We start from the raw sequence: 14,191 nt of genomic DNA, 5'->3' as shown, positions 1-14,191 counted from the left end.
TTCACTGGCCAAGGGGAGTATTTGGCTACAAGAGACTATTGTTTTGGCATGAATCCAGACCAGCAAAAGGATAAAAGTCCTATGAAAATACTATACAAAGCAGATAGAGCAAGGAATTAAGAGACTTTTTCAGAAGGTAGCACACCTATCTTAACCTCTCCAGCTAGCTCTGGCAGAACAGACTGAAGCCACCAAACTGACCCAGCACTACTTCTCCTGAGTTATACGTGAACAACAACAAGCCCTACCCTACCCTTAAAGAGCAGTAGAAAAGTTAAGCAGACAAGTGCTAACAGTGCCTTGCAGAAATGCCTTTGCTGATGTACGTTTATGAAACAGGCAGGAAATGTAGGGCCATGCTTGGGTAATAAAGTGATCTATAAAATCCCTCCCAAGGAAGATGGGTTAGTTCAGCTGCTAAGACCCTCCCACCACCACCCTCCATAGCTCACAAGCAGGGATGGACAGGAAGTAAGCTAGGACACTGCCCCCAGGAACCATCCTCCTCACCCTTCCCTCTGTACAGTCTCAGCCTCGGCTCCAACAACTGTGGAAAAGTATCTACAGAAAAGCTGTTCAGAGAATGCCAAGTTATTGCCCTCTGGGAACTTTCAAATGTCTAATTCCCAATATGGACAAAGCTTGTAAGGAGCAGAAGTAACACAACAGGCCTGAAGTCAGGACAAACAAAGTCTGGACCCTGCTAGGTCCCTAAGATAAGTAAAAATCTCTGGGGCTTTTTATGTTTTAAAAAATCAAAGCTGAAAATAAATCATTCCACAAAACACATGATGTGCATTATACAAATAACACATTACTCAAAAAAATCTGTTATTCCTCATTTCATATAAGGACTATGTAAACTGGACTCAATATAGATACAAGAATTTTATCTAAATGCACTGAAGAGTTTCTGATAATCAGATATGGCAGTACACTTAAAATTTGGCACATGGCTCTAGAAAGTTCCAGACCATGGGTTAAAAATGAAGTTAGAAAAACATGCACTCAGTCTGTATTTTTTAAAAGTCAAAGAAATCATTTACTCAAAGTTTCCATTTTTGCCTCCACATTTTCAACTTTTTTGTCTCTCCTCAGAGATCTGACCAGCTAAATAACAATTTAGGATAACGTCTCAAAACTTGCCAGTTAATCTGAGGCCTGTCCTTCAGACTATTACTTTCAAAATTTCCAAATCTGGTCAAGGTAAAAGGTAAATGATGATCTGTACTCAAGTGTTGAACTGATGGGTACTTTATAGAAGATGCTTTATAAATTTGTGAAGCCCACACTTCTTCTACGGGCACCTACACTTTGTACCTTCAAGGGAAATATCAACTACATAAGCCACAAGAACACTAGGGTGGCTTGAGATGCTCAAAGATACGTGGAGTTAAATGCAAAGCAGATCTTCCCCTCCTAATACACACTCAAGTCCAATTCCGTCACTACTCTGCTCAAAACTCTTTGGTGGTTCTCCCTCACATACACTATAAAACCACACGTACCATACCTTTTCGGATCCCTAACTGCTCTCAGGCTCATTTCTGCATCACGCCCACCCAGCTTTCTCCTCTAGCTAATCTATGTGATTTCCCTAACACCCGCTTTCAAACTTCCGACAAAAGTATGAACTCTCAGCTTTCCTACTATTATAAAACTCACACCCCAGAATGGTGCTGCAGATATTTTAAACAGAGCACCCACCAAGATGCAAGCCTGTAGCCAAGCTTCACTCTCCCATTCCTGCTTCCATGCTCTTTCTTTCTCTACAGTGGGGAGCGGATTTATGCAGTCTATCTACAAGATGTTTCCTCATGTTCAGAACATTTATAAATGAACAACTTAAATGATGAATAAAAACCAACCCCATCCCAGATAATCCTGAACCAAAAAGAAGGCTGAGCCAGAAAAGTGTTTCCAGTATGAATTTTACCGTGGCTGCTACACATTCAACAGTGGCAAAGGGAAACGGTTAAAATTGTTACCTCCTCAGGACAGGGTGCTGCATTTCATTCTAAATGCATTCTCAACTAAACCATTCTATATGATAACCATGAGTTCATTAAAAACAGTTACACTTTTTCTTAATATGCAGTTTGGAAGACTATGGAAAGTTAAGAGTCAGGTAATAAACATACTCAGTGATAAGTTAATTCATTAATTTTAAAGATTTTACAGATATAGATAGAAACTTAAATGGTTAAAGGATAAGTCCAAGATTACAGAGCCAGTTAAATCACTTAAGCAATGCCAGGGAGGGTAAGATTTCAGAAATGTATTTCAGAAATATTCCTCCTAGATTAAGGATATAGTTCATGCTAAACAGCAAAAGAGTCTGCAAACATGACATTTACTGAGAAAAGGATAAGCTAGGAAATGGTATAAATTTAACAAAAAATTAAAAGCAATACAGTAGCTCAGAATAAAGGTTTATTAAGCTTTACTTAATTGCTCTCTAATAAACTGAACACTTTAAGGAACAGATATTACTATTTGTAATTAATATTCCAATTTTTTATAAGTTTTTCCATACAGACTGAAATGGCAGTTTAATTAATTTAATATGAGAATTTCCAAATTAATGTATATCAATTAATAATTTTTAAGCCAAGGTAAGATTTAATCTGACTTACATCTGAATGATTAAGAAAAATCGATTTAATCCAAACCAAATCTAGGCAGTTTTTCTATGCTGGTAGCATTTCTAGACAGGGTTTCTTCTGTTGTGAGACAGAAGACATGGATTTCTAAGGGTAGTACCTATCAATAATGCTGAAAAGTTCTCTATTCCTTGAGATAATAGCTCCTACTACTTTCAGATGAAGCAAGCCCACTTTGTGGAATAAAGCTTCCTAGGCCCGTTGTAGGAGGGGGAGGAGTTGGAAGAGATGCTGGGAGTCAAGATATCCATTTTACTGTGTATGTGATATTCTCTTATTCACACTACTTGATGTGGGGGGAAAGTCTAAGTATTTTCAGAAATGAATGCTTTTACTCTGCTAATTATGAATTTAAGTCTGATGTCATTAACCTAGGCAAAAAAATACATTTTCCTTTAGGATTGGAAAGAATTGTGCATATACTCCCTTTTTACTACCCTCCTTAATATCAAAAGTTAAAAACATCTTGTAATATCCACTTTATTTACCAGCTGATTATTAGGGACAACGCGCGTAGGCTTAACCCATCATGACTCTCTCCTGTGCAGTTCAAGGATGGTGTGATGTCACCAGCAAGGTAAGCTGCTGGGACATTAACCCAACCAGGAAAAAAAAGTGATCCTCATCTTGAACCTTCAACCTATGAATGCTGCTATTCATAATAAATAAACCTCTCTCTAACATAAGGTGAACATATTAAGTTTTTCTAATTTCTAAGCCACACCTCTTAGAAAGTGAAAACTGCATGAACTGCTTTTTACTCCGAATACTAAACTAGCATTCAGCACGCTCAAAAAAAAAGCATGGTTAATATTCCAGTTAAGTGAATTATCCAGAAGAAGATGATCAAGGTAAAAGATGAAGACAAATGAAACTTGCATGCAAAAATACCAAGTGTTTAGAGAAATCATCTATTCAAAAAAACATACATTTTGGTAGTTTCTAAGTGCTAGGTCTTAGACTCACTGTCACAAATCACCTAGAAAGCATATTAAAAACAGATTCCTGCATCTCACCTCTGGACACTGATTGAGTAGGTCTGAAGTGGGTCCCAGAACCTGTACTTCTAACTCACTCTCCTCGTGATTTTGATGCAACCAAGTTTGGGAATAACTGCTTTAGGATTTCACAGTGCCTGAGGGACTCTGCTTTACTCATTGCAGAAATACTGAATATTTGTCATTTATTCAACATACCATCCATCTATTGCACAAAACCCTACTGGGCTAATGCTACTAGGAAGCCCCAGAAGAAACTGCTAAATAAACCACCTTTCACAGCACTTGATTCACTGTTTTAATATTCCAATCTATAAAATGCATAAATGCTAGGTGGTCTGGAAGACATATGAGAAACCTGAACTCAAGGGTGCACAAACACTTGTACACTTGTACATAACGTATACATGAATTAATCTACTGCAGCTTTCTAATGGAAAGCATGGTGTCACGGCAAGAGTTTTAGTGTAGATATCAAAAGACAAGGATTTGAGTCACAGCTCTGTCTTCAACTGCCTGGTCTAAGCTAAACTCTATGACCACTACCTAGGTCTCAACTCTTTTACTGGGGGCAGAGGTTAGTGCTTAAGTCTAAATCATATATGGGTCCCTTCGACCCCAAAACTTCTGTGATTCCACATGGGTAAAGAGAACATATTTCAAAGAAGGGGAGAACCCAACATGAGTTAGAACAACCCAGGAAGGCAGCAACTGAAGAAAGAACTTCAGACAGGCTCTAAAAGATGAGATGATTGCTGTTAAACTGAGTGAGAGGGACTTCCCTGGTGGTGCAGTGGTTAAGAATCCGCCTACCAATGCAGGGGACACGGGTCCGAGCCCTGGTCCGGGAAGATTCCACATGCCGCAGAGCAACTAAGCCCGTGCGCCACAACTACTGAGCCTGCACGCTAGAGCCTACGAGCCACAACCACTGAGCCCACGCACCACAACTACTGAAGCCTGCATGCCTAGAGCCCGTGCTCCGCAACGAGAAGCCACCGCAATGAGAAGCCCGCCAGCAACAAAGAGTAGACCCCGCTCACCGCAACTAGCGAAAGCCCGTGCACAGCAACAAAGACCCAACGCAGCCAAAAATAAATAAATAAATTTATTTTTAAAAATAAATAAAAAATAAACTGAGTGAGAAAAAGTATGCCAGGAAGTGGGAGCTGTACGAGCATATATGCAGAGGCTGGGAACAAGATCAGCTTGCAAGCAAAAAGCCAGTCTGACTACCATAGAGAACAGTAATAACACTGGGTCACTCCAAAGTTAAGCCAAATGATATGGTAAAACAGTAGGGGAATATGAGAGAATTTTGAATGAGAAGCGATATGAGGATCAAGTGGTGTTTTTTGACGGCCACCACCAGGACGGACTGGAGAAAGGAAAAAGAGACTAATTTACAGAATAGGTACCGAAAAGGCTTAAATACAACTTCCAAAGGGTACTTAGAGCAGTGAACACTAGGAAAAACCTGGCTCAGATGTTGTATAAGAACACAAGACACATCTAACTGAAAATAAGGGGGAAAAAAACACACATAGAAAGAACAAATAGACAAAAATGGTGCTATGTAGTTTTGGAAAATGGACTGCTTTGCACCTCAGAGAAATGTGGGCCAAATTGAGGACACCAGCTGTTATCTGGTATCATTGCAGGAACTGAATGGGGGTGGGGAAAGAAGTAGCCTGCTGCTTACCCACCACCTCCACCCCCATCTCAGAAAACCCAAAGAAAAGTAGCAGATGCCACATGTGGTGTAAAAGCCACAAGGCATTACTGTCCTTTCTTCCACGTATTCTGCCTGAGCAGCTGGGCCCTGAAGAGAAGGCCGGGTGACGGACAGTGAGGAAGCAGCTGTCACCAATGGTCTCTGTGCAGGCCATGGGTATTTCTTCTATGGAGACCTGTTTCCCCTGCATTTCTACCTTTTCGTGGACCTTACTGCAAAAGAACTGATTTAGAGCAAAAGGGCTGACTCAGTAGAATGAAATGAGGGTGATACTTCTGGAATGGAGAAAAGGGTATGTCAATCCAACCATCTATTCCATTTTCTTCTTAACCACAACTCAGGACCTCAAAACTACGATAAATTAGCAGCAATCCTGAAATCAGTTTAAATTGGGAGCCTCACAAAAATCTGCAGTAGGATACAACATTCACAAAACAATCTGACGGTAACTGGACATTGGATGTCTTCTTTTTAAGGACACTTGATCATTACACTTAACAGTACTATTAAAAGGTTAATCTCTGTGACACAAACAGAGAGCGTGCAAAGAAGTGTGGACAATCAGAAAAAGTCATCCAGATTGAAAAAACAAGGTCAAAATAAACAAGTGTTTGCAATCTTAGAATGTATTAGAAATCTAATAATCAGACGTTTTGTACGTAGGACATTTTCTTGATCAAGAAACATGTAGAATCTCGGACGTCTTACATCCAAGTATATTTGGGGGCCACTGCATACAGTTTCCTTTAGATGAGACAGTGGTGGGAGGCATTTTCCCTCTGGGCCAAAAAATATAAAGAACAAGCTGTCAAAACTACCCAGGGCTAGTGAATTACCTTAACTGACAACTCTGAGAGAAGCAACTTTTTTTTTTTTTTTTTTTTTTTGCGGTACGCGGGCCTCTCACTGTTGTGGCCTCTCCTGTCGCGGAACACAGGCTCCGGACACGCAGGCTCAGCGGCCATGGCTCACGGGCCCAGCCGCTCCACGGCACGTGGGATCTTCCCAGACCCGGGCAGGAAACCATGTCCCCTGCATCAGCAGGCGGACTCCCAACCACTGCGCCACCAGGGAAGCCCTGAGAGAAGCAACTTTTAAGCACAAAGATGACATTGCATTTCCAGATACCTGAGAAAATGAGCAGAAATCTTCTAGACACGTCTCTAAGCAAGATGGACACCACAGTCAGCTGTGACTAACTTCCCCTTACCACTCCAGGCGATGGCCTGAGCTGAGTTCTTAAATCAAGGGTGGAAAATAGGTTCCAACTTGAGTCAATTGGCAGAGGTTGTCTGGAACACTATTTTGAAAAAAATACTTGGGAGCCTCATCCAGACTCAGTGAGAAAGACTGCCATGATTGGCAATGTCTGCACTGGGCAGGAGAGGGAAAATTGATGGCACATGAACTAAGCTTCTGCCAGAGGCAACGTCCCTTTCATATTCTAAAGGAAAAGAAATCTACACAGCAAACTGGATTAACTTCTTATCCAGAGAGAATTTACATCAGAATTTCAAAAATTCAAAAAAGCAGGAAAAACATCCGTAAAATTATTTACCATTTGTCTTGAAAAGAAAACTGTAACAGAAAAAATAACCTGTGTGGCATGTACACTCTTCTAGTCAGTCTCCTCAAAGTAAACTGAATCTGCCAGAACAGTCAAGCTACACCCCAAGGACATGTTTTTCTATGACCCAAGAACTAAGAATGATTTTTACATATTTTAATGATTGGGACAAAATTAAAAGACTATTTTGTGACACATGAAGATTACATGAAATTCAAGTTTCAGTGCCCATAAATATAGTTTTATAGGATCACAGCCACATCTATTTGTTCATATGGAGGCTATATCTTCTTTCAAGCTATGAGGGCAAAATTGAGAAGTTGTGACCAGACTGCACGGCCGGCAAAGCCTAACGTATTTACTACCTGGCCCTTCACAGAACAAGAATGCCAACCCCTGTGCTAGAAGAAATGGTATAAGGTTTCTTCAAGTTATAGGCAAGTAATTCTCTATCAAAGAAGGAAATTTAATTCAGTAAGTTTCATAAAGTACTTATCTGAGAAAGTTGCTGCTCTGTTCCTTTGTTAACACGTAAGTAATTACATGTAGTACTCATGAATAAAGTTTCCCTCATCATGCAACAAACAAAAAACTTCTGCTATGCCTCCCAGAGAAGTGTCCATATGGGCACAAAATGAATAAAGGAAAGAACTGCAAGTAGACCTTAATTCTTTTAACCTCTGTTCTGTAAGCAGATATAAAAAAAAAAAACCATAAACTTACTTTTATTGTTTTGGTTTGAAGTCTCAATCCATTCAAGGTGTTGATAGCTTTCTCTGCATCCTTAGGGTCAATGTAGTTCACAAAGCCATATCCCAAGCTCTGCCCTAATGAAAGGGAATGGGGAAAAGGCATACGTTAGCTCTACACCACTGATGACAGACATCCACTTTCATTCTGGCATATGGTCTTGTCATTAATGCCAGCACATTCTCTCAATAGAAAAAAAAAGTCTACATTAATTCTTCTAGAAATATACATGTGGCCTTTTTTCATCTCCTGTCTATTACCGTTGCAAGTTTAAACATCAGTTAGAACTCAGCAAGCTGTGCTGTTTAAAAAACACACATACCCAAAGTGTTCCATCATACATGTCCTGCCTGAGCCAGAGCGCCCAGCAGCAAGGCAACATTCAGCTTCGGAAACTGTGGGTGCAAGTCTCCGCTGAGCTGCTGTGTGGGCTTCATGGGCACGACTTTTTCAGCTTCAGTTTCCTTACCCATAAAATTGGAAAGCGAAAAGCATCAACCAAGAATCTGTCAGTGTTCTGTACACATTACCCTGACAAATTTACAGCCTTTACCAAGTACAATTATTTCAGATTCTAAAACGGTGGAGAATCGTGAGTATGTGTGTGTGTAAATGTAATATATGTGTGTATATGCATAAGTACATTAATTTTAGAGGAGCTTATTCAAATAAACTGAATCCAATTTTCTAAAAGGGGTCTGAAGACCTAGCTGAGGAATACAGGGAAATATGAACACAAAGATTTACACTTGAGGACATCCAAGCCCAGGAGAACATGTGGAAAAGAAAGAAAAGCATAAACAAAGATAAAAAAACAGAATAATTCTGGAGTAAGAGTTGCTTCCACATGAGTCTATTGTTGCTTTTATCCATCATCTGAGCCCTCTTGCCTCTGGCTCACTGATGTGTCCCGACTCTATAGGAAGTAAGGAGATCGGAATCAATGGAACGCACAGACAAGTAAAGCCAATCCTAAAGGTCTCCATTTTTCAACTAAGGGCAAGTTTCTCAGTTTGAAAAGGTGAGAAACACTATACGGGTGGTGACAAAAATGGACATTAAAAAGATTTAGTCTACTAAAAGTCAAACCAAACCAATTGAGGGTTTCCTGGAAGATTCCCAGTAAAGGTCCAAATACTTCTTATTAATTACCATTTTTGGATCAATTTCATAGCAAAAAAAAAAGGGGGGGGTTTTTTTTTCTTTTAAGCAGCACCTTAGGTCCAAGTGGTTATGAATACAGATATTTAGAATAGGCTAACCAGAGTGGTCAATGTGGTTCTTTATAAGTATACAAAAAGAGAGAAAGAGAGAGAGAAGGCTAAACGCAATGCCTGATAACCATGAAAACTTGGGATTATATTTTGGGGACCACAATAATTTTGAGGGGATAATCATTGCTAGCTTATACCCTTTTATCAAATTATATTTTTTTCTGTTTTTAAAAAAGGGCGTTAGGAGAGAGCTAAAACTAATTCAGTTCTTTTTTTTTTTTTCTCACACTATTCATATAGATTGTGTTTTACTCGAGGCTCTGTTTTTTAAAAGTTGCATGTGAAACCATTGCATTTTTAAGCATTCAGTTTTTTCCTAATTTGACATTTATCGTGTGTCTACTGCATGCACAGTGCCCTCTTATGAAATGTGTTGCAGTTCTGTTGTCACTAAGCAGGATTCAAATAGGCTGAACATTAAAATATCTGCTCAAAGAAGCTGTTTATGATGAAAAGAATACAGGCTTTGGAGATAAACACACAGAAGTTCTAATCCTGGCTCTGCTGTTTACCAGCTGTGTGACTTTGAAGAAACTACTTAACCTCTCTGAGTCATTAACTTCCTTATTTCTAGAATGAGGATAATTGCTACCCAGTGACGTTGCTAAGGCAGTGATGAGAACATTCACTATTGACGGAGGTAGACCACTCCAGTCAAAAAATAAAGTGAGGAAAAATAACATATATCTACTACATGTTAAGGAGTTTACATGTGTTCATTTAAAATTAAACCAGAAAGATGCTACCAATATAACAGGGGAAGGAAAGGCAAAGTGAACACTGGATGGTTTTGTCACACTGCTATTCTATAACAAAATTAATCAAATTATCAATTGTACTAGCATTGAGTCCATTTCTCCTACCTACCCTCTCCACCACCCTCACACCTGTATTTTGGCAGCTTCTAATCAAAGTCCTTTCTTAATCTTGGTACACACTGGAATCATCTACAGAGCTTAAAAAACAAAAACAAGAACAAAAACAAAAACTGATGCCTGAGTCCCTTTCCCCAAGTTTTTCTTTTTTAATTGGTCTATTATGAAGCATTGATACCAGGTTTTTTAAAGCCTGGTGACTCTAACATATGCAGCCAAGACTGAGAATCACAGTTTTAATAGTGAGAGATACTCTGAGGCTGCAAATAAGGCTTCTGGGAGCTCTTAGAGGGGCCAGATGCTGATGGTCTGGGCATGCGAAGTGACGCTGCAAGAAGATTGCCTTTTTTACAGATGCATTTTTAAAAAACCAGTAGATGTCTTTCTTCTAAAATCTTCAAGTTATCCATCACTTCAGAGAAACAGTTTACTGCCTACCGAGGTCACTCTCTAGCAGAGCAGTGCCTGCTGGAGTTGGGTCACTGGGTAAAGTAAAAAATCCTAGCTTGCTTAGCTGTCTCTTGCCCTGTCCTCTGAGCTCTTACTCCTAGCACATTGTAGGCACTCAAGAAGTTTGCTAAATGCACGAATGAGAAGCGCAGTGGTGTTATTAATTTAACCAAAGGTATTATCATCAATGTCACCATCAGATGGTCTAGCCATTGAATGAATGGGTCTTTGACCTGACCCCCTCAAGCAGCCATGGCCAGTTTTAATGAGGAGTCAACCAAATTTCAACTATTGGAAATTGAGTAAAATCAATATTTATCCCCAGATGAGCTCTCTGCCACAAAGTTTCTAATTTGCTTAGTGGTAGTATTAGGAAGAGCAACACCTGCCAATTAGTATTTAAGGTAAGTAAAATGTTATTACTACTCTAAGTAAAATAATATGAAAGGAGATATTTGCTGCTAAACGGCTGCATTCCCAAATCCACTGTAGTAGATGCATTAACATGTTGGCATTGGAACTACAAGGGAGTTAGTAACTTCACAGATTTTCGTTTTAAAGTGAGTTAATCAAGTCAGCAAATATGTGTTGGATGCTTAAAATACATAGAGGCATCACAAATGATACAAAGATAGGCAAGACTCTCCCCATTCTCATCTTTAAGCTGTGTGGTGTTCTAGTGTTTAATTTTAGCCTCACACTGATCTTGTGAGATACTCATATTCTTCCCTGTAAGGAAGAAATGGTATCTGAAGCTGGGCAAGGTCAATCAGCTTCCTTAAAGGAAAAAACAGGCAGAAAGTAGTGGTCAGGACTTGAATCCAAGACTCTGAAATGCTATGTTCTTCTCCCCTCGATTCACAAATAGTTTATATCTGAACCTGGGTCACCTTCAGTATGCCTGAAATATAATGTAACCACACATTTTCTAACAGAGCTCTACCATAAAAACTTGTTTTGAGACAGTTGCCTACTGTCTCAAATTCCAGTACTTCTTGTGCAAATATCAATTTCAGTATATATGAATTCCTACACTGTTATTCATTCCTATGACAATGTAAAGGCACCTTACTTATACAGTGCCTGTTTCAGGTTATTATGAGTAGAGTTTTAAAAAACAGAAGCAGTAGCAAGTCAAACATCAAGAAAAAATATTTAGCCTGGACCCACTTTTTCCCACTTTTGTATGCATCAGCTAGTAACAGTCATAAACTACCAAGGAAGGCTTGGAAACCAAGCATCATTTAACCATATCCTCCAAATCTAATTTTCACGTAATTCTGAATTTAGAATGTGCATATTGACAATCTCAAAACCAAGAATCACTTCTTTTAAAAACCTATAAAGCTCTACATTTAAATTCCAAGTATAACAATTATGGAAACCAACATGATCAAAAGAAACTTCTGAACAAAATGACAAAGCTAAGGCTCACCCAAAAAAGCCTTCAAGACAAATAAATCCTGTCTTTAGAAGCCAAAAAATTCCTCTGGTAGCTGAACATCAAGAATAAGGTCAATGCCACTCGTCCCCAGCTATCCTCACAAGCTACTCGTGGTCCCATGCTCTTAGGGATTTTGGAAGCATTAATCTAAGTCTTGGTCCTAATAGTCACAGCTGGGATTCTAAAACTTCACTATGGAGGAAGGTATCTCTACAGTCACAGGACTAAAACCTTCAAAAGCAGGTACTGAAAGCTCCAGCTCAATACCGCACTTCCGTGCATGGTATTCTGTAGACAGTGTCTGTGTGAATGTCTTCTGTTTTGCACCCTTCTTTTTAATCTAAATATATGCCACAGAGAAGGATCACTTCTTCACAAGAGACAGAACAATTACTTATAAACTGTTCCTTGGCATAAGGAGAACAGTTATAAACAGGCTGCTTAGAGCCATGGTCAAGTGATCTAGAGCACAGAGCTGAAACACTCCAAGGCCTCTGAATGGGACTGAGGCACACTGAGAGCTGCGTGGGGGTCAGAGCAGGAATAGAATCTGTTTAGTGACAAAGTGCTAGTGGGAAACACAGTAAACTCCAATTTATCCCAAACGGTGCATAATTCAAAGCAGCAGCCGTTCCCTTGCCACCTACATTGCTTTTAATAGCATACTTCAATTACAAATTTAATTGCATATTTTAATTAAAAATACACAATCTTCTGGACCCATTTAATTCAAAGGTCACTTTATTTAGTCTTTTCTATTTCACATGATTATCAATGTCCTAAGTATCAAATTACCCCCTCAGGTTTAAAGGTAAAAGCAACAGATCACCACAATTCTTGATTACAAACCTGGTACATAAATTTAATTTTATCCAACCAATATTAAGTGAGACCCTTCTCAACATGGAATTGTGAAAAATAAAATTCTGTATTTAAAAGTCATCCTAGGGCTTCCCTGGTGGCGCAGTGGTTTAGAATCTGCCTGCCAATGTAGGGGACACGGGTTCAAGCCCTGGTCCAGGAAGATCCCACATGCCGCAGAGCAACTAAGCCCGTGCACCACAACTACTGAGCCTGCGTTCTAGAGCCCGCAAGTCACAACTACTGAAGCCCACACACCTAGAGCCTGTGCTCTGCAACAAGAGAAGCCACCGCAATGAGAAGCCCACGCACCACAGTGAAGAGTAGCCCCCGCTCGCCACAACTCGAGAAAGCCCGCACGCAGCAATGAAGACCCAACGCAGCCAAAAATAGACAAAATAAATTTTTTAAAAAGTCATCCTACATATTTCTCACCAACATTCAGCATTCATTTGTTCAATGATTATAGAAAATCTACTCTTTGCTAATCCCTGAGGATAAGCAAAGAGACAAAAAATTCCTCTTCGTAAAACTTACATTCTGGTAGAAGGAAACAAAAGAACAAGCTCTACAGTATATACTACAAGAGACTAAGGGCTAAGGAGAAAAAAAGCAGAGAGAGGAGAGATTGGAGTGCAGGGTCAGGGCTGCTGACCTAAATATAGTGGTGAGCGCAGGCCCCACCCTGAAGATAACATTTGATCCAACACTTCAAGGAAGTAGCTCATAGTTTACTAGGGAAGCTGTGCAAGCAGATTCATTTCAGTGCAACTTCTACCATAGGGGTATCACATCCCATCTGTTCTACCAGCTAAATCTGCCCCCACCCCAAGCCCCAGCCCCTTGGCATTAGCACAGGTCCGCATGTATTATTCTAATTTGGATTATTGCTACAATATCCTAACCCATCATCCCTTCCCTAGACTCCTGTTAACTCCAAAACCAGTCATTCTCAGCTGTAATGTTGTCTGGGTTGCCTTTCTAGAAGAAAATCCCAATCACACTCTGGTTTCCAAGGTCACCATCAGTTTCTTGCTTACTTCTACTACTCCTATACATACGTATACCCTGAAACGCATAATCAGTTCCCTGTGCCTGGAATACACATCTCCAACTGGCCAGCCCTGACAAATCCTTTAGGACTTTCTCTGAGACCATTTCCTGCCACAATTTGTCCCACTCCCAATGCTCACTGTTCAGTGCCCCTCCCTAGTCCTTCCACAGCCTTTATATTATATACCTTTATCTTTATACGTATGGGTATTGAGTCAATTTGGATGTCGCCTCCCTTAGACTGTTGAGCAAGGGCAAGCTGAGCATAGTTCCTGATATAAAAGACCTTAGCATAGATTATTAACATGCTCATTGAAACAATGAATGAACGAACAAGCTAATAAAAGAAGAATGAACAAACGAAGAGACAGCCATCTGCCTTCCAGGAACTTACGGTTTAGAAGAGAGATGCCCTTATAAACATGCTCCCCATGTCCCTACATCGTACCAGATGGTTACAGAACACAAGGAGACAAGATGCTCAAATGTTACAGTATTCTGTCTTTATAAGGGAGTGATGT

General features: G+C 39.8%; 1 protein-coding gene across 7 annotated transcripts in view; it reads right to left on the bottom strand.

The window, feature by feature from the left end:
• ELAVL2 (ELAV like RNA binding protein 2) overlaps positions 1 to 14,191 on the bottom strand; it is a 71,679-nt gene that overhangs the window by 29,466 nt on the left and 28,022 nt on the right. For all 7 annotated transcript variants that reach the window (XM_065879801.1, XM_065879802.1, XM_065879805.1 and 4 more), the window contains one exon: positions 7,687 to 7,790. In XM_065879801.1, the coding sequence (XP_065735873.1) occupies positions 7,687 to 7,790 (104 nt within the window). The remainder of the gene's footprint in view (positions 1 to 7,686; positions 7,791 to 14,191) is intronic.

Source organism: Phocoena phocoena, chromosome 6 (assembly GCF_963924675.1).
Source record: "Phocoena phocoena chromosome 6, mPhoPho1.1, whole genome shotgun sequence".
In the NCBI taxonomy this organism is placed as follows: Eukaryota; Metazoa; Chordata; class Mammalia; order Artiodactyla; family Phocoenidae; genus Phocoena; species Phocoena phocoena.
The sequence above is the reverse complement of the archived record's forward strand: the minus strand, read 5'-3'. Positions and strand labels throughout refer to the sequence as shown.